The 26,225-nt window shown below is 48.3% G+C and overlaps 1 protein-coding gene across 1 annotated transcript in view; it reads right to left on the reverse strand.

Moving 5' to 3' along the window:
* Positions 1-26,225, reverse strand: part of LOC119969992 (leucine-rich repeat-containing protein 2-like) — a 133,320-nt gene that overhangs the window by 68,072 nt on the left and 39,023 nt on the right. Inside the window, exons 2-4 of the mRNA XM_038803958.1 lie at positions 23,662-23,813; positions 10,556-10,793; positions 836-992 (exon numbers count right to left, since the gene is read on the reverse strand). Coding sequence (XP_038659886.1) covers positions 836-992; positions 10,556-10,793; positions 23,662-23,786 — 520 coding nt within the window. The 5' untranslated portion in view covers positions 23,787-23,813. The remainder of the gene's footprint in view (positions 1-835; positions 993-10,555; positions 10,794-23,661; positions 23,814-26,225) is intronic.

Genomic DNA, 26,225 nt, shown 5'->3' on the forward strand with positions numbered 1-26,225 from the left:
GCATCCTGAACACCCCCTTTTAATATCTCTCCAACCTCTTGCAGTCCCAGAACATATGTGCGTGATTTGCTGGTCCTCGCCCACACTTCTCACACTCGTCCGCCACCCCTTGGAAGAACCCACTCACCCTTGCCCCAGTCATATGCACCGTATTCACCATCCACGAGGAGGTCGAATTTACCCTACGTATCGCCTCATTCCACACTCCCCATCCTAACTCCTTTTCCCCCTCCCACCCCAACTCCTCCTCCCATTTCTCCTTAATCCTCATCACCTGCGCTCCCCCCCTGCTCCTCCAGCCACCTAAATATAATCACCAATCCTACCCTCCCCTTCCAGAAGCTGCAACTGCTCCAACAGGATATACTCCGGCAGGATATACTTGGGAATCCCTCTCCATTCCTTCCGTGCAAAGCCACTCACCTGCATATACCTGAACTCACTTCCCTTCGGCAGCTCCGCCCTCTCCCGCAGCCCTTCCAAACTTGCAAACCTCTCCTCCAGACATAGATCCCTTGTCCTCAGCAGCCCCACCTCCCTCTACTTCCTATACATATCATCCGCCTCCACCGGCTTAAACCCATGACGTTTGTGGTGAATGCAGGAGAAAAATTCTCTCCCGTCATAATATGCTGGGTAATGGAACACGGATTTCACTCCATGAATGATTCATACCTACTGCGGTGTTAGCAAATTATGTTAGACTGTTCCATGGAAAAGTATAGGTTTCATTGCTCACTGTGTAATAGCAGATCATATTTTGAAAGACAGGTTCCAAAAATATGAAAACATGGGATTTCTGTGGTAATTTCAAGTTAATAGAAACCATAAGTACCTATTTCGGCTGGAAGTTCTTTTATACAATTCCTGGATAAATCCATTACAATCAGGTCTTGGAACATGACAATAAAGGATGGGATGATTTCTATACTTGTTTTCTTAATATGCAACTCTTTAAGGTAGCTCTTGTCCTTTAAAGTTTCAGGAAGTTCCTGCAGCAAAAACAAGATACAATTAAAAAATGTCGTATTGGCAGTAAAATTGGACATTTACAAACCATATTAAACAATCACTTCACCTCGCTGAAACTTTTGCTTTGGTAACCTTATGGCGCATACCTGCCATAGGTGACAAATAAATCCACCTTGTTCATAAATTTCCCAGTAAAACAGTTACATTCTCAGTAGCCTATTGATACCTAAAGATAATCTGTGCTTCATTATCCATGTTTCCAAGGCTCCATGAGAACTCAAAATAGCGACTCTGAAATTATAATGGAAAAGTTTGGGCTTTTTCACTAGTTGATATTTCACCACTTATTGGTTCTTTATTGGTTATATTTCTTTTCTTTTATGTTTATCTGTTGCTCACTGGGATAGTACAGTTCTCATGGTACTCGTGTCATGGCAGCATGAGCCATTCAGCATCACCAAATTAACGCTGATTAGTTATAGGTTATTTTTGAACGAATATTATACTTTCTATCTGTGAAAGTTGGGATTGATTTTAACCAGCAGAGACAGTACAAGCAAAAGATGCCAGGGTGGAGGGATGTGGTCGGGTCAAACCATGTTTATAAACTCAACCATGGGTGCGATTTAGCGGCCTCATCGTACCTGACTCGGTGTCGAGATGAGGTCGTTGAAGCTTGGCGAGACGCCTTGATTTGCGACGCTCAAAACGCCTTATGAGATTTAACGAATTCTCGCGAGACGTTGTGATCTGGATCTCGTCTTAACTGGGCTTGATCTAGATCTGCATATTTAAATGAGCTTATGCATTCGTGAAGGGCGGCATGGTGACGCAGTGGTTAGCACTGCTGCATCATGATGCCAAGGACCCGGATTCGATCCTGACCCAGGTCACTGTCCGTATGGAGTTGCACGTTCTCCCCGTATCAGCCTGGGTCTCACCCCCACAACCCAAAGATGCCCAGGGTAGGTGGATTGGCCACACCAAATTGCCCCTTAATTGGAAAAATTAAAACAAAAAAATTTGCATTCGTGTGTTTATGCGGCGCCCGGGACCTAATGGCTGTGCCTGGGAGACCTCGCCATGGTGCTGTTTACCACTGGTTTCCACAAACATGAAACAGTCATAATGGCATGTGGGGGTCTCACAGGCCATTAGGGACCCCCTGGTAGTCAGGGACAGGGCACGGTGGCACCCTGGTAATCCCTCTAGCATCCGGGCACCTTGGCACTGCCAGCCTGGGAACCATAATAGTGCCATCATCCTGCCACCGTCCGGGGGGTCTAACCAGGTGGAGGGGTTGTACCCGGAAGCCTCCCAGAGGTTGGAGGAGGAGGAGGTGGTCGGAAAAAGGGGGGTAGGCTGAAAGGGTGGGGGGGGGGGGGGGGGGGGTGAGGGAGATCGGGGCAGCCAGTCAAAACGGCGTCCCGATCTGCAAGGAGCCTTTCTTGCTGGGCTCGCCAGCATGGCTCAAATGCAGCTTCGGCAGAGAGAAACTCCCCGGGGTAAAAGAAACGACAAATTGCCATTGAATTACGGGGAATGTCCCGGCACTGCAGCTGCTAAGAAACACCCCGCTAAACGCATCCAAAACTGGACAGTTTCTTTCCATTGGATCGCGCTGAATATCTATCACCACCTGCCAATGGGAAACTGACATGTAGAGCCCAACAGAACATATCATCCCTGCACCCACCACAGAGCAGCATTTACACTTCTCCAGCAGCTAAATAGTCGTGAGAGATGCATTGCTTCATCAATTGCCCCAAAATATCCTTTTTTGCATCAACTCAGGGTTCACCCACACTGGCTATTGGCATTTCAATTTACCACCCCCAAGCCAAATTATAAAGCATTTGGAAAAGATTTAAAACATTCCATCCTCTTTATGTGGGAAGTTTTACCAACCCTAGATACGAGCAATTACCTTTAAGTATTTAAAACTTTCCGGACTTCCGGTGGCGGCGATGACGTAGGAAGCCACACATTTGGGAGCTCCCGTTTCAAACGGACTTTTCGGCTCTTTTTAGAGCCCAAAACGGAAATTTTCCAACGTCTCCCGGTGGGAGAAGAAGGTGTGCTGATCGACTTTCTCCGCAGTTCATGACTCGAACTCGGAGTGGAAAGGGGGAAAAAACGGCAGCAGCTCCCCAGAAAAAACGGGGGAAGGGATCCAAGATGGCGGCCGGCGGAGCTCCAGAGGGGTGGAAGCAGTGGGCCCAGGAGCAAAAAGCTGCTCTCCTGCGCTGTTTTGCATATTTCAAGGCTGAGGTACTGAGCTCTCTGCAGGAAACGAACAAAAGGCTCTCGGAGATTCAGACGACCCAGGGTGCTGCCATCAAGGCGTTGCAGACGCAGGCCACTGAACGAGAGGAGGAGGCCGGGGTCCTCGTGAGTAAGGTGGAGGGGCACGAGGCACTCCACAAGAAGTGGCAGGAACGCTTCGAGGAGCTTGATCACCGCATGAGGCGGAAAAATCTGCGGATCTTGGGCCTTGCCGAGGGGCTGGAGGGATCGGACCTGACAACCTACGTGGCTACGATGCTGAATTCGCTAGTGGGGGCCGGGTCTTTCCATCTGCCCTTGGAGCTGGAGGGAGCACACAGAGTACTGGCCAGGAGGCCTAAGGAGAACGAACCCCCGCGTGCGGTGCTGGTGAGGTTCCACCGGTTCAGTGATCGGGAGTGTGTGCTGCGCTGGGCCAAGAAGGTGAAGAGCAGCAATTGGGAGAATGGGGTAGTACGGATCTACCAGGATTGGAGTGCGGAGGTGGCTAAGCGGCGGTCCGGGTTTAATCGGACGAAAGAGGTGCTTTACAAGAAGAAGATAAAGTTCGGAATGTTGCAGCCTGCGCGCCTGTGGGTAACTTATTCGGACCGGCATTATTATTTTGATTTCCCGGAGGAGGCGTGGGCCTTCGTGCAGACGGAGAAACTGGACTTGAACTAGGGGTTGGGGGTTGCGGGGTCGGTTGTAATACTTTATTGCTGGATTCTGCTGTTGCTGTGTTCTCTTTTTCTATACTTTTGCAATTTTGATATGGTTATTTATGGGGGTGTTGTTCAGTTATTTTTTTGCTGTGGGGCATTGTTTGAGTTTTGTATCTTGCGGGGAGGGTTGGGGGGGTTTGTTGTATTCTATGTCGGGTTGGGGGTATGGAGCAGGGCTGGTATTTGGGAGCTGCGTCAGAAGGGTGTGGTGGGGCAGTGCGAAAGCGCGGGCTTTCCTCCGGTTTCCCGTGCTGCGGGGCTGGGGGGTGGAGACGATGACGGGGGGAGGCTGGGCCTTAACTGGTTCTTCCCCGCGCTGGAGCGGTGCCTGGAGGAGGGATAGGATGGGGGATGATCCCACTTAGGGAGGGGTCGGGTTATTGGCGGGAGTTTCCAGGGTCAGCAGAAGTTAGCTGACCCACGGAAGTACAATGGAGGACGGTTCGCGGCTAGGAGGGTTCCTAGCCCGGGGGGGGGGGGGGGGGGGTGGAATACCGGGTTGCTGCTGGCAGGGTCAGGAAGGAGCTGGTGGGGGCCGGGGTCAGGCAGGGGGTGCTGGCCTGGGGCGGGCAGTCGACGGGCTATGGCTAGTCGATGGGGGAGGGGGGCGGGACGCCCTCTGATCCGGTTGGTCACCTGGAATGCGAGAGGATTGAATGGGACGGTGAAGCGGTCGAGGGTACTTGCTCATCTGAGGGGGCTAAAGGCAGATGTGGCAATGCTTCAGGAGACCCACCTGAAGGTGGCGGACCAGGTCCGTCTGAGGAAGGGGTGGGTGGGGCAGGTTTTCCACTCTGGGTTGGATGTGAAGAACCGGGGAGTGGCGATTCTGGTGGGGAAAAATGTGTCGTTTGAGGCATCGGAGGTGGTGGCGGATAAGGGGGGTAGGTATGTTTTGGTTAGGGGCAGGCCAGGGGTTGTACACGAGGACCAGACAGGGTTTGTGAAGGGAAGGCAGCTGAACACGAATGTGCGGAGATTGTTCAATGTCATTATGATGCCGGCGATTGAGGGGGAGGCAGAGATAGTGGTGGCGCTGGATGCGGAGAAGGCCTTCAATAGAGTGGAGTGGGGGTACTTATGGGAGGTGTTGGGGAGGTTTGGATTTGGTGAAGGGTTTATTAGATGGTGAGGCTGCTATACGAGGCCCCGATAGCGTGCGTGCCACGAATGGGAGGAGGTCGGAGTACTTCCGACTTTACCGAGGGACCAAGCAGGGTTGCCCCCTGTCCCGCTTGTTGTTTGCATTGGCAATCGAGCCGCTGGCGATGGCGTTGAGGGATTCAGAGAGGTGGAGGGGTTTGGTGCGGGGTGGGGAGCAACATAGGGTGTCGTTGTATGCCGATGACCTGTTACTGTATGTGGCGGACCCGGTGGGAGGGATGCCGGGGTGATGGAGCTGCTAGCTGAGTTTGGGACCTTTTCAGGTTATAAACTAAATTTAGGCAAGAATGAGGTGTTTGTGGTGCACCCTGGAGACCAGGAGGAAGGAATTGGTAGGCTCCCGCTTAGGCGGGCAGGGGAGAGTTTTAGGTACCTGGGGGTGCAGGTGGCCAGGGACTGGGGGACTCTTCACAAACATAATTTCACCAGACTTGTAGATCAGATGGAGGAGGAGTTCAAGAGGTGGGACATGCTGCCATTGTCATTGGCGGGGAGGGTGCAGTCCGTCAAAATGACGGTGCTTCCGAGGTTCTTGTTCCTCTTTCAGTGCCTGCCCATCTTCATCCCCAGGGCCTTCTTTAGGAGAGTGACTAGCAGTATCTTGAGCTTCGTGTGGGCACATGGGACTCCGAGAGTGAAGAGGGTTTTCCTGGAGCGAGGGAGGGATAGAGGCGGGCTGGCGCTGTCCAACCTTTTGGTGTACTATTGGGCGGCCAATGTGTCAATGGTGCGTAAATGGGTGATGGAGGAGGGAGGGGCAGCGTGGAAAAGAATGGAGATGGCGTCATGTAGAGGCGGGATTTATAAAGTTGGAAAGGGTCAAATTTGCCCTGAGAGGATCAGTACAAGGGTTCTATAAACGGTGGCAGCCTTTTCTGGTCTTCCTGGCTCAAAGATAGGTATCTTGGTCAATAGCAGCAGCAACCCCCGGCGGGGGGGGGGGGGGGGGGGGTGTTCCTTATTATAGTTTCTATTTTTTTCCGCTACGGTTATGTAACTTAACATTGTGTTAATTTAAGTTGTTTTTAATATGTTGGGTTGTTCATTGAGGAGGGGCGAAGTTTCATGATTGTTGTCATTACTGTTATCGTTGTTATTTTAGTATGGTTTGATGTTGTTGTATAAATTCAAAATTTTTCAATAAAAATTATTTTTTTAAAAAAGTATTTAACATTTTCCCACTTGATCTTGTGGATTCCAATTGAACCCTCTTCATGCAGCTCCCCGATTAGTGCGTTCACTTTATTTGCACCAGTGTATGCAGGAAAAGCATTCTAATTCTTTAAGTGAGCTGACTTTGTGAACCCAGACGGGACCACTACTGAGGGTTTGCCTGTTTTACTTGCAGTGATGTTGGGACTGAGTCATTCATTTCAAGCAAGTGTCTACACATCTCAGTTCGCATTTGATTATAATTCATCATTGAATGACAGAAATTTGTGCTTAATAAAGGTGGGAAATGTCAGGATCAAAGCATCTTCCTATTTCAGAAATCGCTCGTCATCATCCAGCACAGCATAAGAACATTGTGTAAACAATGGAGGGAATTCCCTGATCTCGCTTGCGACGGGTTTGGTGACAGGTGGGAGCGGAGAATCCCACGGAAACCTGGTGGCGTAAAAACGGTTTAAAGTGCTGTGGCAATATGGAACAGCCTGGATTTTAGGCCTGATAAAATTGAACACTTTTAATAAAAAACTGGACCTTTTAAAATCAAGCCACAGCCTACCGCCAGCAATCAGCTTGACGAGAATTCGAACTTGGCCAATTTCAAATACATTGAAATATAGACAAACTGCCGGGACATGCCTAGACCTGCCTCATCAATCACCCATCAAGAGACAATTGGCTCTATTCATAAGTTCAGTAAATCAAATCAACCATCAAGAGATAATCAGCTCTATTCATGGATCGATTGTTTTGAGAAAACAAGGTTACATGCGAACAATGCACCAGGAAATGAACCCGAATGTCCTGCTGGGTAGCCATTAGTAACTCTATTGGATGGTGCCACCCCCCCCCCCCCCCCCCGTGACCTCATCGGCTGGGGGCTGAAGAACATTCTGGAAAGGCATGAGGAAGGGTATATGTATCAAATCCCCCAGACCTCCCAGCAGCGAAGACTCCATGTAGCAGACATGGAAGGAAGCACTTTGCAAGGAACCACCTTCGCAACAAAGAAAGACCCTCAGGAAATCAGGATCAGGCGTTATGGGGAGAAGGCAGATTAGAAACATATCAACCATGATTGAATGGCGGAGCAGACTCGAATGGTCGAATTCTGTTCCTATGTCTATGGTCTAAATCGAGACTTCGAGAATCTGCAGCGCGACTGAGTTGATCGACATTGGTAGGAACACGAACCTTGGGACGTTTCAATAATTTCTGGGGATAATTTAAGGGTAACTGATTTTTACTGTTTGTTGAATAAAGTTATTTTATTTATACACCTGCATTGTCCTCATCAATAAAGACATCTGGGTAAAACTTTTGATTAATACACTGGTTGAAGTATCTGACATTTTACAGATACAACATACAACAGTGCCCCCAACGGTAGGTTAATGACAGGTTAGTTTTCTTGCTGCCCGATTGTGTGAATGCAATTTGCATTAGTTTGCATCACTTGGAAGATCTTTAAAACAGTTCTTCGCCAGAATCTTGTCAGGCCTTCCCATTTTACATCACGCCAGTGGGAAGTTACGTCAGCTTTGAACCCATTTGAAAGAAAGTGGTGTGCACAAGGTGAACCTCAGTTCACAAGACACTTCAAGGTGAACACAAATCCATAGCCTACCTGCCATAGCGTTGTGCTGCTCCTGATGCGCTGAACAGCACTCTGCTGGGGCAGAGTGGTTCGTTCCCACTAGCTCCATGTCAAATTCATCTTTATGGACAGCTCCGTGCAGCAGGACTCATGAACTCTCCTGTTTCATCAACTTGGATCAGTACTGATCAGTACCAGCCTCCCCGGACAGGCGCCGGAATGTGGCGACTAGGGGCTTTTCACAGTAACTTCATTGAAGCCTACTCATGACAATAAGTGATTTTCATTTCATTTTTCAGAGTGCAGGGGTCTCCTGCTCCCAGTACCACACGCCATTGTCCGTCTAAACAGCACTGTGCTATGGGACTCAAGCAGCCTCGACTCCAATGGGCCAAAGTTCGACTGCGGAGGGGTTAATATTGGGAAACTGATGAAGACAAAGGGGGGGAATGTGGAACCAGTGTTGAGCCGGAGGGTGAGGAGGCATGACGGCAGACAGAGGGGCAAGGAGGTGGATGAGGATGTCAAACAGCAGAAGGCAAAGGGACGACCAAAGGGAGGAAGGTTACACCCTGACAAGGCTGCAGGAAATGCACACAAACAAAGGGGTCAAAGGGACACCACATTATTTCCTGGAAGATGCTGCACGCAAATTCCAGATGAGGTAGGTAGAGATCCACATGGGGGGGGGGGGGGGGGGGGTTGGAATGTCCATCAGAGAAATGACAGCATGGGGGATGCTGAAGAATAACAGAAGGCAGTTTTACCTGCACATCGTGGTGCTACAGGTAAATTGGAGGCAAATGGGGAGTAAGGAAGCAAGGGTCAAACTCCGACCTGTAGTAAAGGTGAAGCACCACCACCTTGAGGTTAAACACTACCATCTTGAAGCAGTCCATGTCCAAACGTTGCAAGACCTGTACAATATCCAGGCCTGGGATGACAAGTGGCAAGTTACATTCACGCCACACAAATGCCAGGCAATGACCATCTCCTACAAGAGAGGATCTAACCATCGCCCTTGACATTCAATGGCATTAACATTGCTGAATCCCCCACAATCAACCTTCTGGGGGGGGTACCATTGATCAGAAACTAAACTGGATTAGCCATATAAATAACAGTACAGGTCAGAAGTTAGGAATCCTACAGCAATTAACTCACCTCCTGACCCCCCAAAGCCTGCCCACCATCTACAAGGCACAAATCAGGAGTGTAATGGAATACTTTCCACTTGCCTGGTTGAGTGCAGCGCCAACAACACTCAAGAAGCTCAACACCATTCAGGACAAAGCAGCCTGCTTGATTGCTTCTCCTTCCACAAACATTCAAACCCTCCATCACCGATGAACAATGGCAGCTGTGTGTACCATCTACAAGACTGTAATAACTCACCAAGGTCCTTTAGACAACACCTTCCAAACCCACAATCACTACGATTTAGAGGGACAAGAGCAGCAAATACCTGGGAATCCCACCACCTGGAGGTTCCCCTTCGAGCCACTCATCATCCTGACTTGGAAATATATTATTCCGTCACTGTTGCTAGGGTAATAGACTGGAACTCCCTCCCTAACAGCACAGTGGGTATACCTACACCTCAAGGACTGAATTGGTTCAAGAAGGCAACTCATAATACCTTCTGATGGGCAACTAGGGATTTACAGGATGTAGGCATTACTGGTTAGTCCAGCATTTATTGCCCATCCCAAGATAGATGGGATGGTGGTGATGTGAAAGTGTCCGTGAGAGAATGAGTGTTGATATATGTCTCCCACGAAGAGAGTCGCCATTTGAGCACATAATTCTATGATGAGAGTTTCAAAGTGAAGGGGAGCAGAGAGAGCACTTACCCTGCCAGAGTGAATAAGACGATTCATCCACTTGCTGCACTGCGTGAAGTTTCTGGCGTGGTTGCTAGCTGCATTGACCCCGTGGGCAATGACCTCCTAGGCCGGAGAGATGAGTCGATGCGATTCCTCAAACCATCCCTTGGGGTAAGGAACATGCTTCTGTGCCTGGACTCCTGGTCTAGAGGGCATAGTGGTTGAATGGGGGTGCAGACGGCTTCTGGCCCTTTGCCTCTGTGTTCCGGCCATCCTGCACGGTCTCATGTAGACAGGTGGGCTGGAAAGAGTGATATGTGTGTCGGGCTGACGTTTAAATATGGTGCCCGGAGCTTCGAACCCACCAGCTGGTGGTGTGCGGACATATCAGCTCCTGACCCGCCAGGTGATTCAGAAAGATAATCACTCGTGCATAGTTAATGAAGCTCCAAGCGCGGAATGGGATGTGACATCCGGCCAGTCGGAATGGCGGCGCCAGAACTGCCCGCCACCGCACTTACATTAAAAATGGAGAAATCCACCCTGTATTCAGATATAAAACCAGCAACACATGTATTAACTCAATTGTAGATTACAGATCCTGTGGCAATGTTTTTATATTGCCTGACAGATTGTGTGATTGAGTATAAATTTCATTGCCACACTCTGAATAATTTTGCGGCAGCTAGCATACACTCAAGACTGGATATAGTTTACTCGACTTCAATTAGAGCCAAAGAGATCCAGCCTGGATTTGAAACTTCCTTTGATCACCTCACTCTAGTTCTACAAATATAACTAACGTATTTTCTAGCATGAATTTTTTTTCCACACACCTTCCATTCCATTCCTTGCAGTTCAAAAATAAATTTTCTCTCCTCAATTATGGTGTTCTTTCTCGAATCTGGTAACGTTAGGTTTTCAGATCCAATGAGCTGAGTGTCCTTTCCAGCATGAGTTAAATGGTTCATTCGAACACGCACTTCGCCATTCAACTGATCTTTTCTCCGCTCAATATACTTGTTGATGGCTCTTCTTCTACATTCAAGTCTCAATGTCCATTCTTCATCAATCCTTAAATAAGAAATGATATAATGACATAAGATTTTTAAAATCATGCTATAAAATCACGTCAATTCAAAATCATGACTGCAAAATTCAGATTTCTAGCACTTGCAGTTTGTGTGCTATGTGTGCTGTTTTGATACCAAAATGGTGCCCTTGCTGGGTGCTCACTTCTGGGACAAGCAAGATGATCAACTCTTGTGGCAAAAGATAAGGGACAGCCTTCCAGTCTGTATGGATTAGTAGTGTGGAGCACGGGCTGCCAAGATGTGAGAGCACTGTGGGGGGTAACGCTGGGCTGCTGCATAGTTGTCAGGACTCTTATTTCAAACGGGAGGAGAACAGCTACTTACTTTGCATGAACTTTAAAGGTTCAGCTCATGGGACAAACAGCATTCTAGTACAGGGCAGCCTGGGACATGGAGCAGTGCATGCAGATCCTGTAAAATAGGAGATGGTCGCTCACTTTGTCTGTGGACTGTGCCAGATGCCACTTTGATGGGGGTATTGTTGTGTTCTATGGCTCCCCTGATCATGAAGACGCGCATAGAACATCACTGTATGGTTGTAACAAGTATTTATTATTTATATGTGGGGAGGTAACCAATAAACTTATGTACAGACAATTATATCTAAGTTTCTGCAGAGCTAAGGGGAGATGCGACTGTCTTGTTGTCCATCCTGCTACCCAGTGCCCGTCTCGTCCGTCCCCCTATATACATATATATATATGTAGGTCCATGTGTGTCTGGTTCCACCTACTGGCAGGAGGTCATAACTGTCACTACATGTACTGTTCATCAGCTATATACATTGGTATTGTTATACACAGTTATACACATTGGTGCAACTATGTACATATGTGCAGTTATATACAAATATGCATATGTGCATATCACCACAGGTATCAGTGCAGGCATAAGGAATGTGCATTAGAAATAAGCTGAATTCACACCAGGTCTGCCTTTTTTGCCCTCTTTACTCCAGCTGACACTCTTTCTTAAACATGCACAGTTGAACATGCATTTAGCAGCACTAAGGACTCTTTCACCAGCACTATTTCAAAGAATCATCAGCCACATTGGGCGTAGTTGCTAATTCATTTCTACTAGTTCCCTCTTAGTTTGTAGAATTGCTGTGCATTTTCCAATAATACTTAACATTGGGGTGGTATTGCACCCTCTGGCTTGCAACAGGGAGAACAGAGACAACACAAAGGAGGACAGAGCGAGAAGGAGGAGGCACAAAAAGGCTCTTTGCAGGAGGCCCTATCCACCCAAAGTCTTCAGGGAGCATATCTCTTACCTCGATCTAAGAAAGGCATGTGCAGCAAATTAATTTTAAGAAGGAGGTCATTGAAATGTGCCATTTTTCACAAATGAACCTGTAGTTTTACAGCAGGGTATTACTGTGTCAGTGAAGGTGTCTATGGCCATTACTTCAGAATGGGATCTTTCCAGTCTAGAGAAGGAAAGACCTCAAAATCCCCCAGAAATGTCCACCGTTACATCAGGGAGGTGACTGATGATTTATCGAAGTATATAACATTCTCTCTGACCAGAGAGAGGCCTGTGAATTTGCCAGGATTGCAAGCTTGGTGCTATCACATGGTTTTGCGGCCTCGACATTTAAATGCATGGATGCACTACAACCCAAAGTTTCCCACTCCCTGTTTGTGTAGTTGACAAGAACATGAACAGCACATTATATTGCTGAATGCCTCCTAGCTTAACAGCAGTAATGATGCAATTATCCTATGGCCAACTATCAATTTCTGAGGGTCACAGCTGATTGGCAAGGGCTATCCGCCGACAATGGCTCCTAACTCTGATATGCAATCCAATCACACATGGACAACATACATCTAATCTTACTGCTACATGAAAAAGCATGGAACAGACCATTAGGATGCTCAAGCAACACTTCGGCTAACTGGTCCACTCTGAGGAAGAACTACGGTCCGTGCTCAACTACTCGACGGTCTGCTGCATCCTGCACAACATCATCATCATGAGGGCACAGCTCTTGCCAGTAAATATAGGTTAAGAAGCTGAGGGGAAGCAGAAGGGAAGGGGGTGGCAGACAAACAGCCCCTTCTGGCTAGGCTGTTTGTGATTGGCTCTTATGACTGTGGTCCCAGTAAATGCAAACAGAATTCTCAATTTCAAAGCAGTCCAACACCTTAACTTCTCTCTGCTGCACACTATCACAACGTCCTCTTGGCTTTAATGCTGAAATAAATGCCACCACAAAACTAACATTCCAAACCAACTTTATCCAACAAATCATTCAGCATTCAGTCCAAAGTTCAGGAATCAATTTGTGCACTCCTTTAGTGCCCATCTTTTAGGTTTCTTTGTCTGGCCAATGTTCTCATGCAGAGGCTGGTGGAAGGCTGTTGACTTTCAATGGGGAAAGGTGGATGTCCTCGGAGGGTGCTCTTGAACAGGTATGGCCCTAAAGGTTCAACTTTGGACTGCACCCATGGAGGGCAGCAACCTGAGCTGACTGCTGAGTGGCAACAGCTTGTGGAGTGGCGGGGTGGGAGAACAAAACTTCTCATCCTGAAAGAGGACAGAAGGTTCAAGTTCCACAATGCCACTGCCACTCTCCCCGGCAGTGTCTCAGTAATCCCAACAATTCAGGGCAGCACAGTGGCGCAGTGGGTTAGCCCTGCTGCCTCATGGCGCCGAGGTCCCAGGTTCGATCCCGGTTCTGGGTCACTGTCCGTGTGGAGTTTGCACATTCTCCCCATGTCTGCGTGGGTTTCGCCCCCACAATCCAAAGATGTGCAGTGTAGGTGGATTGGCCATATTAAATTGCCCCTTAATTGGAAAAAAATTAATTGGGTACTCTAAATTTATATTTTAAAAAAGTAATCTTAGCCATTCGAGGAAGAGGGAGGACAGATTTTGGACTGCCTTTAAACTCTGGAAGTTCCTTTAAGGATTGAATCTGTATCCAATGAAGAGTACAGGAGGGCATGCCAGAAGCAGGACCAGGCATACCGAAACATGAGGTATCAACATGGTGAACACAGGACTACTTGCATGTCAAACAGCATAAGCACCAAGTAATAGACAGAGCTAAACAATTCCACAAACAACGGATCAGATTTAAGCTCTGCAGTCCTGCCACATGTAGTCGTGAATGGTGGTGGACAATTAAACAACTCACTGAAGAAGGGGGCTCCACAAATATCCTCATCCTCAATGATGGAGGAGACAGCACATCTGTGCAAAAGACAAGGCTGAAGCATTTGCAATAATCTTCAGCCAGAAGTGCCCAGTGGATGATCCATCTCAGTCTCCTCCATCTCAATCTCCTCCGGAGGTCCCCAGCATCACAAATGCCACTAGCCTGCAGCTAATTCGATTCACTCCACACGATATCAAGAAACATCTGAAGGCAATGCATACTGCAAAGGCTATGGATCCTGACAACATTCTGGCACTAGTACTGAAGAATGGTGCTCCAGATGTTTCCGCACCCCTAGCCAAGCTGTTCCAGTACAGCTAAAAACATGGCATCTATCTGGTAATGTGGAAAACTGCCCAGGTATGTCCTGTACATAAAAAGCAGGACATGACCAATTACCAGCCTATAAGTCTACTCTCAATCATTAGTAAAGGGATGGAAAAGGTCATCAACAGTGCTATCAAGCGGCACTTACTTTGCAATAACCTGCTCATGGATGCTCAGTTTGGATTCCGCCAAGGTCACTCAGCTCCTAACCTCACTGCAGCCTTGTTTCAAACACGGAGAAAAGAGCTGAATGCCAGAGGTGAGGTGAGAGTGGCTGTCCTTGACATCAAGACAGTCTTTGACCCAGTATGGCATCAAGGAGCCCTAGGAAAACTGGAGTCAATGGGAATCAGGGGGGAAACTCTCCACTGGTTGGCGTCATACCTGGCACAAAGAATATAGCTGTGGCTGTTGGACGTCACATCATCTCAGCTCCAGGACATCACTGCAGGAGTGCTTCAATATAGCGTTCCAGGCCCAACCATCTTCAGCTGCTTCATCAATGACCATCCTTCCAACATAAGGTCAGATGTGGGGATATTCACTGATAACTGCACAATTTTCAGAACCATTCGCGACTGTTCAGACACTGAAGCAGTTCACATGCAATGCAGCAAGACCTGGACAATATCCAAGCTTGGGCTGACAAGTGGCAAGTAAAATTCACGCCAGGCAATGACCTTCTCCAATAAGAGTGAATCAGGCCATCGCCCCTTGACATGCAAAGCATTATCATTACTGAATCCTCCATTATCACTATCCAGGGGGTTATCATTGACCAGAAACAGAACTGACCAGCCATGTTAATACTGTGGCTATAAGAGCAGGTCAGAGGCTAGGAATCCTGCTCCGAGTAACTCACGTCCTGACTCCCCAAAGCCTTTCCACCACCTACAAGGTACAAGTAGGAGACAATGGAATACTCTCCACTTGCCTGGATGAGTGCAGCTCCAATAGCACTCAATAAGCTCAACATCCGAGCAGTACGGCAGCACAGTGGTCAGCATTGCTGCCTCCCAGCATCAAGGCGCCGGGTCACTGCCTGTGTGAAGTTTGCATATTCTCCCCATGTCTGTGTGGGTTTCACCCCCACAACCCAAAGATGTACAGGGAAGGTGGATTGGCCACGCTAAATTGCCCCTTGATGGGGAAGAAAAATGAATTGGGTGCTCTAAATTTTTTAAAACAAAGCTCAACACTATCCAGGACAAAGCAGCCCATTTGATTGTCACTCCTTCCACAAACATTCACTCCCTCCGCTACCGAAGCAGTCACTGCAATGTTTCCATCTACAAGATACACTTCAGGAACTCACCAACGCTCCTTAGGCAGAACCTTCCAAACCTACGACTATTACCATCTAGACTATCATCTACTACTCAGCGACCAACTTAAATGAGTATGCCATCACAGACGTCATCAGCAAATGTGTGGACGACTGCATGCCAAAGAAAGCAGTACGTACATTACCTGTGGTGATATGCATCACTGTAAATACACAAGGGGTTAATGTAAATACATGTCAACTAGATAGACACTAGAGGGAGCACCAGAGACATGACACACAGACATTCAACCAATAGGTCAGTAAGATACAACCAATGTGCATTCACGATACACACAGAGGTGACACTACCACAGGGGGGCATTACACCAACCCATATATAAGGACACAGCACACATGATCTTCCTCTTTCCAGTGGAGACACTCAGTGAGTACACAGGGTTGATTTGGAACACATCACACCCACCACGTGGATCGTAGCAGACTGGTTCGTCAGTCTGAGTAGCTATAGCAGGATTAACAGGAGAGTTGAATCCAAGTAGGAGAATTGTTAACAGTTTAATAAATGTCTTAAAGCTATCTCGAAGTCTGAACCTTCCTTTGTCAGAGTTCACATCAAGGAAGCAGCTTATGCTACGTCAAGTGCATAACAAAACATTACCCAGCCGGAATCCATGACTCAATTGCGAGATTGGCTCCCTACTGAAGGACAGGTCTGAGGCATTCAAGTCAGGTGACCCTGGCCTATACAAGAAATCCGGGTACGACCTCCACAAAGCCATCCGAGATGCCAAGAGAGAATATCAGACTAAGCTAGTCACAGACTAGCGTGACAGAATCTCAGCGATTGTGGCAAGGCCTAAACAACATAACGGGCTACAAAGCGAAGCTGAGCTGTATCTCCAGCAGCAGCGCATCCCTCCCCGATGAACTCGATGCATTCTGTGCTTGGTTCGAGCAGAAAATCAACGATCCGCTGTCGAGTGCCCCAGTCCGCCCATAACACACCCATAACCCACCGTCACAGCTTCCAAAGTCAGATCAGCTTTCCTGAAAGCGACGGGTCCAGACGGGATCTCTGGTCGTGCACTGAGAGCCTGCGCGGACCAGTTGGCAGACATGTTCACGGACTTCTTTAACCTGTTCCTACGCCGCTCCGAGGTCCCCACCTGCTTCAAGAAGAACACCATCATACCGGTGCCAAAGAAGAGCCAGGCAACATGCCTCAATGACTACCATCCGGTAGCCTTGACTTCAGTCATAATGAAATGCTTCGAGAGGTTGGTCACAAAGCTCATCACCCCCATACTCTCAGAACACCTTGATCCACTGCAATTTGCATACTGCCACAACTGGTCCACAGCAGACGCCATCTCCCTGGCCCTACACTCATCACTAGAGCATCTCGACAACAAGGATTCCTCCATCAGACTCCTATTTATTGACTGCAGCTCCGCCTTCAACACCATAATCCCAGCCAAGCTTATATCAAAACTCCAAAACGTCTTGGCTCCTCACTCTGCAACTGGATTCTTGACTTTCTGACCCACAGACCACAATCAGCAAGAATGAACAACAACACCTCCTCCACAATAGTCGTCAGTACTGGGGCCCCGCAAGACTGCATACATAACTCCCTACTATAATCCTTGTAGACACACGACTGCGTGGCAAAATTTGGTTCCAACTCCATCTGCATGTTTGCTGACGATACAACAATAGTGGATCGGATCTCGAATAACGACGAGTGAGAATACAGGAGGGAGATATAGAACCTAGTGGACTGGTGCAGCGACAACAATCTCTCCCTCAAAGCCATCAAAACTAAAGAGCTGCTCCTTGACTTCAGGAAGCATAGTACTGTACACACCCCTGTCAGCATCAACGGGGCCGAGGTGGAGATGGTTAGCAGTTTCAAATTCCTAGAAGTACACATCTCCAAAAATCTGTCCTGGTCCACCCACATCGACGCTACCACCAAGAAAGTACAACAGCGCCTATACTTCCTCAGGAAACTAAGGAAATTCGGCATATCCACATTAACCCTTACCAACTTCTACAGATGTACCATAGAAAGATTTCTATCAGACTGCATCACAGCCTGGTATGGCAAGTGCTCGGCGCAAGACCGCAAGAAACTTCAGAGTCGTGAACACTGCCCAGTCCATCACACGAGCCTATCTCCCATCCATTGTCTCCATCTACACCTCCCGCTACCTGGGATAAGCGGGCAGCATAATCAAAAAACCCTCCCACCCGGCTTACTCACTCTTACAACTTCTTCCATCGGGCAGGAGATACAAAAGTCTGAGAACACGCACAAACAGACTCAAAAACAGCTTCTTCCCCACTGTTACCAGACTCCTAAACAACCCTCTTATGGTCTGACCTGATTAACACTACACCCTGTATGCTTCATCCGATGATAGTGTCTATGTATTTACATTGTGTATCCTGGGTTGACTTTTATTTTTTTTATTTTATTGCCTTTTCTTTTCACGTACTTAATGATCTGTTGAGCTGCTCGCAGGAAAATACTTTTCACAGTAACTCGGTACACATGACAGTAAACAAATCCAGAAGGACAAGGGCAGCACAGACATGGGAAGTTCCCCTCCAAGTCACTCACCATCCTGACATGGAAGTATACTGCCGTTCCTTCACTGTTGCTGGATCTAAATCCTGGAACTCCCTCTCTGTGCCAATTTGTAGTTGGATTCTTCCATGCTCCTTGACAATAATGTTAGGGACTTCTGGCAGTCCAGTCAACGCACCGAGCATTTCACTCTGCTAACCCATCCACCTTTTTCTTCGTGCCATTCTATAGAGGTCTCCACCTCAATCTTCTGTCATAAAATCCATTTGTGACTTTGTTGGCACCTGTACAACCCTTTCTCCCTGTCTCGGCTGAAACCCACTCATGCCCAAAGATTCACTGGAGAGAGTATTTCCAGGCTTTTGGAGGTGGTGGAGCGGGGGAGGTGCAAATAGGGAAAAATGCTTTGAGTCGATAACCCAATGTCCTTCTACCTCCCTCAGGTTTTCCCACCAGCTCTTACCTGTGAGGGTGGAAAACTGTATAGGTGCAATACATAACACATTAGGATGAATAAGAATCCAACAAAGAGCCATTTTATGGGTGTAATAGCTCCTGCCCAACACTCCACAGGCCAAACACCATGTTGGCAATGTGGCAAGGTAAGACTGGCAAGTGTAAACTGAGTGGAATTGAGGGTGCCACCCATCATCATTGCAACACTATAAAGGCATTCAATCTGCCAGCCATAATGTAGAGCTCGCAGTGACGGGAACAATCCCTCGAAGCAAGTACTTTGGATAGTTTACAATAAGATGAACTTGGTGTCATCCCATTGAAGCCAATTGAGAGATTGGCTGTATTGACATTTAAGGCTATGTCCTTACATGGGAGTCATAGGCTCCAAGTATTCTGGGATTGGTTGGCCTCCTCATGTTATCCACTGGAAAGAGAATATGCCCTCATATCCTCACAGCTTCCAGCATGTCTTTTAGTGGCATGTTGATCCATCTCACTCCTTTTGCTTCTGCAAATTTGCTGCCTACAACACGGTATGTGCTGCCAATGTCCCTTTAACAATCAGCCCTCATTGGGCTTCTGACTGCACCTTCTGCTCACTGCATCTAATTGGACGCTTATGCCGAAAGAGTACTCTTAATTGGCTGGCTCCTGTAACATTCAGCTGTATGACCCACTACTTGCAGGATCAAATTGCTGACTCGGATATGGTGCCAACATCCCATCAAAAATGAAGTCAGTAAGATTCACCTGCCATTGGTCCCTTCTCTATGCTACCCTTTAAAGTATGCACAGCGCAAGTATCTGAGCTGGTGACTGTGAGTGTGTGATTTAGGGCCAGCCAGCCCTCAAGTATTTGTTTCAGTCTCTTATTCCTCCTGGACTTCATGTTGATACCATTGTCTGGCGAGTTGACAGATCTTGGGTATGTAAAAATAAAAACGGCGCAAGAGTGCGATGGATACTTTGATTTTCTACAGCTAGGGATTCAGAAGAGATTGTGGATTGAGTGGAGAAGGATATGAAAAGGTGGATTTGGTAGGAACCTACCATCATCTTTTATGTTTTCAGCCCCAACACTAGTCAATAATTTCTTGATTTCCAGCACAATCCCGTCAATATGAAGACATGCAGCCATGCCTGCTCATAACTGAGGCTCATGTGGCCACCTGGGCTGTGATTGGGCAGTGCATCGGCCTTCTCAAGATGCGCTTCCAATGCCTCAACCGCTCAGGTGGTGCCCTGCAGTACACTGCCTGGAGGGTCGCCCGCTTTGTGGTGATCTGCTGTGCCCTCCACAACCTCACATAGCAGCGGGGGCAACGAGCTGGAGGTTAGTGATGAGGAACATGTGGCCACCTCCAAAGAAAAGGAGGAGGAGGATGATGAGGAAGTGCCGGGTCAGCAGGGACTGGAGGACGGGACCAGGGAGGGATCGGAGGACCAGTCGGATGCTGCAGGACAGGCGCAGCGGTGACGATCCGGCAAGCTGGATGGAATGGTCCGTGGATGGGGAAGCAGGGAGGGTGGGGGTGAATTATCCCCCCCCCCCAACCGCCCCCCCCCCCCCCCCCCCCCCCCCCCCCCCCCCGCCATGGGGCCTGGTCGCCTCCTCCTCAGCTCCATTATTAATAAAGCCCGGTGCCTTGGACCTGTGGAGGGGCTGTGTGCATGGAAGGGAGCCCATGCTGCAGTTTGACAGCAGTTGCATTGAAGGGGAAGTTGGGTCAATGGGACATGGGGGAGGCTGGGTCACATGGGGAAAGGAAGCCCTGCCTTTCTATAGCCCCTTCCCATCCCCCAGCCCGGAAAAGGGCAGCCAACGGGATGCAACCGCGGTCGTCATGTGTGGAATGCAGCAGCCAATTTGCTCGCAGCAAGCTCCTGCCATCGGGATCCAGATCCGGCGGCAGGGGTGGGGCAAACCGCCTGGGTGAATGGCAACCCCGCCCCCAACACCGGCCTCTCTAAAACAGTGCCCATCCTCCCACCGCCTGAGATTCAGTCGGACCCTCCGGTCAGACGTCGCGATTGTGCCTTCCAAGGGTGCGGTATCCCCTCGGTACTGCATTGAATGAAAAATGAAAATCGCTTATTGTCACGAGTAGGCTTCAATGAAGTTACTGTGAAAAGCCCCTAGTCGCCACATTCCGGCGCCTGTCCGAGGAGGCTGGTACGGGAATCGAACCGTGCTGCTGGCCTGCTTGGTCTGCTTTCAAAGCCAGCGATTTAGCTCAGTGAGCTAAACCAGCCCCTTGCAGCTTGAGCCGGGCCACCACCCACCTCTCGAGTCTCCGGAGAGGGGCTTTCAGCCACAAACATCCCACCCGGGCATGTGTGCTTCCCAAGGCCGAAACGTGGAACGGTGTAGGTAGTGTAATTTCTCTTTCAAAGGGTCGGTGCAGACTCGATGGGTCGAATGGCCTCCTTCTGCACTGAAGGGATTCTATGAAGCCCGGAGAGCCAGGGCCCTCATACTCGCCTGCTTCACTTAGGACGTGGCCTGGTTGTCAGTCCCCCATTCCCATTTCTCACCCTCCCATGATCTATGTCACATCACTCAAGGGTGCTCGGACTGTGTTGGCACCGTCAGCGGGTCCATTTCGATGGCAGGGGGATGATGATAACCCGCAGAGGACTGAGCACCCGTGCTCCTCAATCTATTCCATAGACCAGGGGTGGGCAAACTTTTCCGTGCAAGGGCCGCATTCAGAAATTCACAATTCACAAAGGGCCGCATAGTATATTAAGTAAAATAATTACTTCACCCGGTTATGATTCTGGGCGCCTCATATAGAACATAGAACAGTACAGCACAGAACAGGCCCTTCGGCCCTCGACGTTGTGCCAAGCAATGATCACCCTACTCAAGTCAACGTATCCACCCTATGCCAGTAAGTAACCCAACAGCCCCCCCACCCATTAACCTTTAAAAAAAATTTTTTTAAAAAAATAAAAAAATTTAAAAATAAAAAATTTTTTTTTTTTTTTTTTAATGACTTGGTGGGCCGCAGAAATACCTTTGGCGGGCCGCATGCGGCCCGCGGGCCGTAGTTTGCCCACCCCTGCCATAGACTGACCCTTGCCTGTCTGCTGAGTGCTCGCTCACACCCATCACCTGCACACTGTGGGCCTGGCAATGGGGGGGGGGGGGCTGGAGAGATAGGCCAAAGGTTCAGAGGTCGGCCCGCATTGTGGAAGAAAGTGACAGAGGCATCATACTGGTTGTGCACAAAGGTGTTTATTGTGTGTAACAATTCTCTAATCTCCCGATGGTGCCGCCCCCTCCATGTGACGGGTCCTGATGTTCACCTTAGGATGGAGGAGCAGCTGGTTTGGGCCCCGGCTGTCCCTGCATCATCTGGCTCTGCCAGTCCTGGCAGTTCCCCATGGTCTGCATCGTCGTATTGATGCCCTCGGCAAAGCTTCTCAGAGATTGGGACAAGCTCTGTCGGTATCTACTCACTCGTGCTGCCCGCTGTAGGTCGTTGACCTTCTTACGGCACTGGAGGCCAGTCCCCCTGTTCACACACTCCTGGCACTCACAGCCGTCGCCTCCTCCTCAGAGGCATCACTGGCTGCCTTGTGGCTGATCCGCCGAACCCTAGGGGGAACAGGACATCCCTCCCGGCTTCCACTGTGTCTAGGAGCCTCTCCAGATCTGCATCCCCAAACCTTGGGGCTGGTCTCCTGGGTGCCATTGTTGTGAGCTGACTGGGGTTGGCTGAGCAAGTACAGCCTAAGTGCTGCTCGACCTTGTTAACTGGGGGGCTGGCGAGAAACCGCTGAAGCCTCATTAAGTGGACCAATTCACGTTGAATAGCATTGCCAGCCTCGCTGGGCCGAGCGCTGGGAAGTTCGTGGCAATTCCCGCTCGCTACCACACTTAGGAATCTTTCCGATGAATCACGTCCTTAGGGCGCAATCTTCGGGCCACGCTGCGCTGGAAAAGCAGCCCGGCGCGGTGCAGCGTGGCCGGTGATAGCCGGGCGACCCCGTTCCTGGGATCTACCCAGCTCGTAACACCTCGCGGGATTTAATGCAATCCCACCAGACGTTGCAAGGGGAATCCCGCCCACAATGGGTGGGATCAGTTTTTGTGCAAATCTGCATCGTAGAGCGAGGCAGTAAGCCTTATACTTTTTTTTTTACACCTCCACTACCCCAGTGCCAACTTACACCCCCCCCCCCCCCCCCCCCCCCCCCCCGGTGTCAACATACACCCCACCCCCTCGGTGCCAACATACACCCTCCTCTCCCGGTGTCAACATACATCTCCACCGCCACAGTTAGTTTAGTTCTTATGTACATAGTCTTGTCAATATGTAGTCAATAGTCTTCGCACTCCATCTGTAGTTAGGAACATTCTCACCACACATTATTTATTGCCACAAACATACTTTTTTTATAAAAGGGGGATGTCATAATATATACCAGTATATCATGGTGCAGACACACACACTGATTGACACATAGCAAGACCAATCAACACACACAACACCGCAGCCAATCACCAGTTAGAGCACACTCACTATAAAGACAGAGGGCATCAGTATTCCCGCTCATTCGGAATGCAGCCTCTCAGAAGGACAGAGCTCACAGTTTACAGCACAGATCTTCACCATGTGCTGTGTGCATAGACTGGTTAGGATAGGCATAGGTCTTTAGTTTAATCTAACATAATGTCGACCCGTGGTGAAAGTATGTTCAACAGCTTCTAGCTTAATAAAATAGTGTTGTACTATTTCAAGTGTTGGTAGCCTGTATGTGTTACTGCTGAGGTAAACGCAGTCTCCACGGATCCAGAGTACCCAACACATCAGACACTTGTGGGAGAATCGCACCCAATAAATATGTTTTTGGCAGTGGTTGCAGTTTATGAACAAGTTACCATTAAAGCTACACTAACAAACATCCTACATATTGTTTAAGCAGAACAGATAAGCACCTTAATTATGGTTAGTTTTTATGGTGCATGAATTGCTTTGGTATAAACAACAAACACAACTTACTTTGCTAATGCACTTTTCTCCTGTCTTTCTCTCTCTCTTTTCTGCTGTTCTTTATGCTTTATTATTCTTCCTTCCCAAACACTTCGGACAGATGACAAATCAAAAATAACAACAACGGGAGCCATTTTGGGGTACTCCAAGCTTCTTTTTATCTGTTGATAAAGCAGTCTACAGTTAGAGAAAAGTTGAGCTGCAAACAACTTGGATTATAAATACAGAATTTAAGTTCATCTCACGTGCTGGTTATCTGAAAGTTATGTTAAACCAGAATTATAAGTTCAGATTTTGCAGTAATGATAACAACTAAACTCATTAAACTCTCATTATTACTAAACTGCAGAGGTTCCGCTGTCGGAGACTGTGCAGATTGAAATCAAACAGGAATCACTGAACTGACAAGAATATACCTTTTTACGCCATAATATTACTGTTGAAACACGCTGGAAAGATTAAATATCGTTATAAATTGGAACTGTATTTTCAACCACATACAAATTAACTACTGTTGAAGTTCTTCTCTGGCCCTAGGAAAATAATGTTATATTTGTGTAATATCAGGGCAGCATGGTGGCACAGGGGTTAGCCCTGCTGCTTCACGCGCCAAGGTCCCAGGTTCATTTCCAGCTCTGGGTCACTGTCCGTGTGGAGTTTGCACATTCTCCCTGTGTTTGCGTGGGTTTCGCCCCCACAAATGAAAGATGTGCAGGCTAGGTGGATTGGCCACACTAAATTGCCCCTTAATTGGAAAAAATGAATTGGGTACTCTAAATTTAAAGAAAAAGAAATATTTGCGTAATGTCAATTTTTTCCACTATGTTAAATATTCAAAAGTTTTGTACGGTGGGATTTACAACCCCATTGTGGCAGGGCCAGAGAATATGATGAGCCATCGAAACGTCCAGTGACTTCACCAGGACTGGCAAATCCCGCCATGAAGTACTGTAGATTTCCTCCCTCATCTAATACAAATGATCATTTTTAAAGGTTGTTTATGATATTTCATCTTCTAATATGTGTGCTCCAATCTTCATTTCACTCTCTTCAACATTTATCCAAAAAACGATAATCAGTGCATTTTATCTCCCAATTGCTGTCTGTGAGAATTCTTCAATGTGATTGGCTGTTTACCTTGCTTGATTGCTCTTGCTATATACCTGACGATCCCCTTGACTTGGGACCAGATTCAAATGGAAGTTGGGAATAGCTGAACTGTACAAAGGTTCCTGAGCCTTCAAAAACCACAGGAATAAAAAGGAGACCAGGGGAGGCTGTGCACACCTCTTGACCACCAACTCTCCCTGCTAGGCCTCTGACACTTCCCTGGAGGTCCTGTTGCAGGTTCTGAAGGACTGAAATGAGGTGATGTTCAACAAAGATAGGCAGAAGAGGCCAGTCTCTCAAACCTAGCGCATGTGGATGGAAATGGATAAGGAAATGAACAGCAGGAATGTGGTTGCTCGAAACTGAATAAAGTGCCCTAAGAGAACAGGAAAGGTGAGTCACTTTCAGGTGTCCGCACTCACACCCTGAATTCTACAGCATTATTATGCACTGCACCCTCAGGCCTTCACACTTGCAGCTCCATTCATTCCTCTCCCTTCAGGCCCTTCACTTTCCCAGCTGAACAGCCACTCAGCTTCATCTTATTACCATTTCACACGAATGCCTCAGTCACCCTGCACAAAGGGTGTCATTCCTCAGACCCGGAATCATTCCTATGAATCTTTTTCACATCCTCTTTAACAGTGTTTTCCAAAGTGCGGGTCGCCACCCATGTTACGGGCAGGTGTCGGGAGGGTCGCGGAGTGATGGGACGGCTGTTCCAGCGGTGGTCCTGATCTCGGGGGAAGCGCCCAAACTGGCCCCACTTCCAAGGCCTCTGTCAGTGTTGTAAATGTGAACTGTGGTAATGTACCGAAGGGCTAGTAACTGAGAGTGGTATTGTCGAATAGAACCCTTTCACTCTTCGTAAATGTATGGTGCAGAGCTGATGTTTAATCGGAGGCTGAGGTTAAAGAGAGCAGCCCCTTCCGTCACTACTCACCATGTCGACCCAAACACCCCACGGCGTTGACCCCGTTTGCAGCGTGTCATTGGGTCTCTTCTCGCACCACATTAAGGTGCAGCAAGGCTTTTACCCCATAACATTTCCCCACAGTTGTGCACCTCATCAAAAGTTTTAATCTCAACTGAGCGCCAATAGAATGTTTTTGTTTTAAATTTAGAGTACCCAATAATTCTTTTCCAATTAAGGGGCAATTTATCGTGGCCAATCCACCTACCCTGCACATCTTTGGGTTGTGCGGGTGAGACCCATGCAGACATGAGAAGAATGTGCAAATTCCATATGGACAGTGACACGGTGCCAGGATCGAACCCGCGTCCTCAGCGCCGTAGGTAGCAGCGTTAACCACTGCACCACTGTGTCACCCTCACCTACAGAATGTTGGAAGCAAGAGGAAATCAGCAAACACCAGTGGCGTGCAGAGGGGGGGGGTCGACGGTGCATTGGCCCCGGGCATCCATTGGATGGGGGCATCCAATCAGAGAAGGAAAAAAAAAAA

Source organism: Scyliorhinus canicula, chromosome 8, assembly GCF_902713615.1.
Source record: "Scyliorhinus canicula chromosome 8, sScyCan1.1, whole genome shotgun sequence".
In the NCBI taxonomy this organism is placed as follows: domain Eukaryota; kingdom Metazoa; phylum Chordata; class Chondrichthyes; order Carcharhiniformes; family Scyliorhinidae; genus Scyliorhinus; species Scyliorhinus canicula.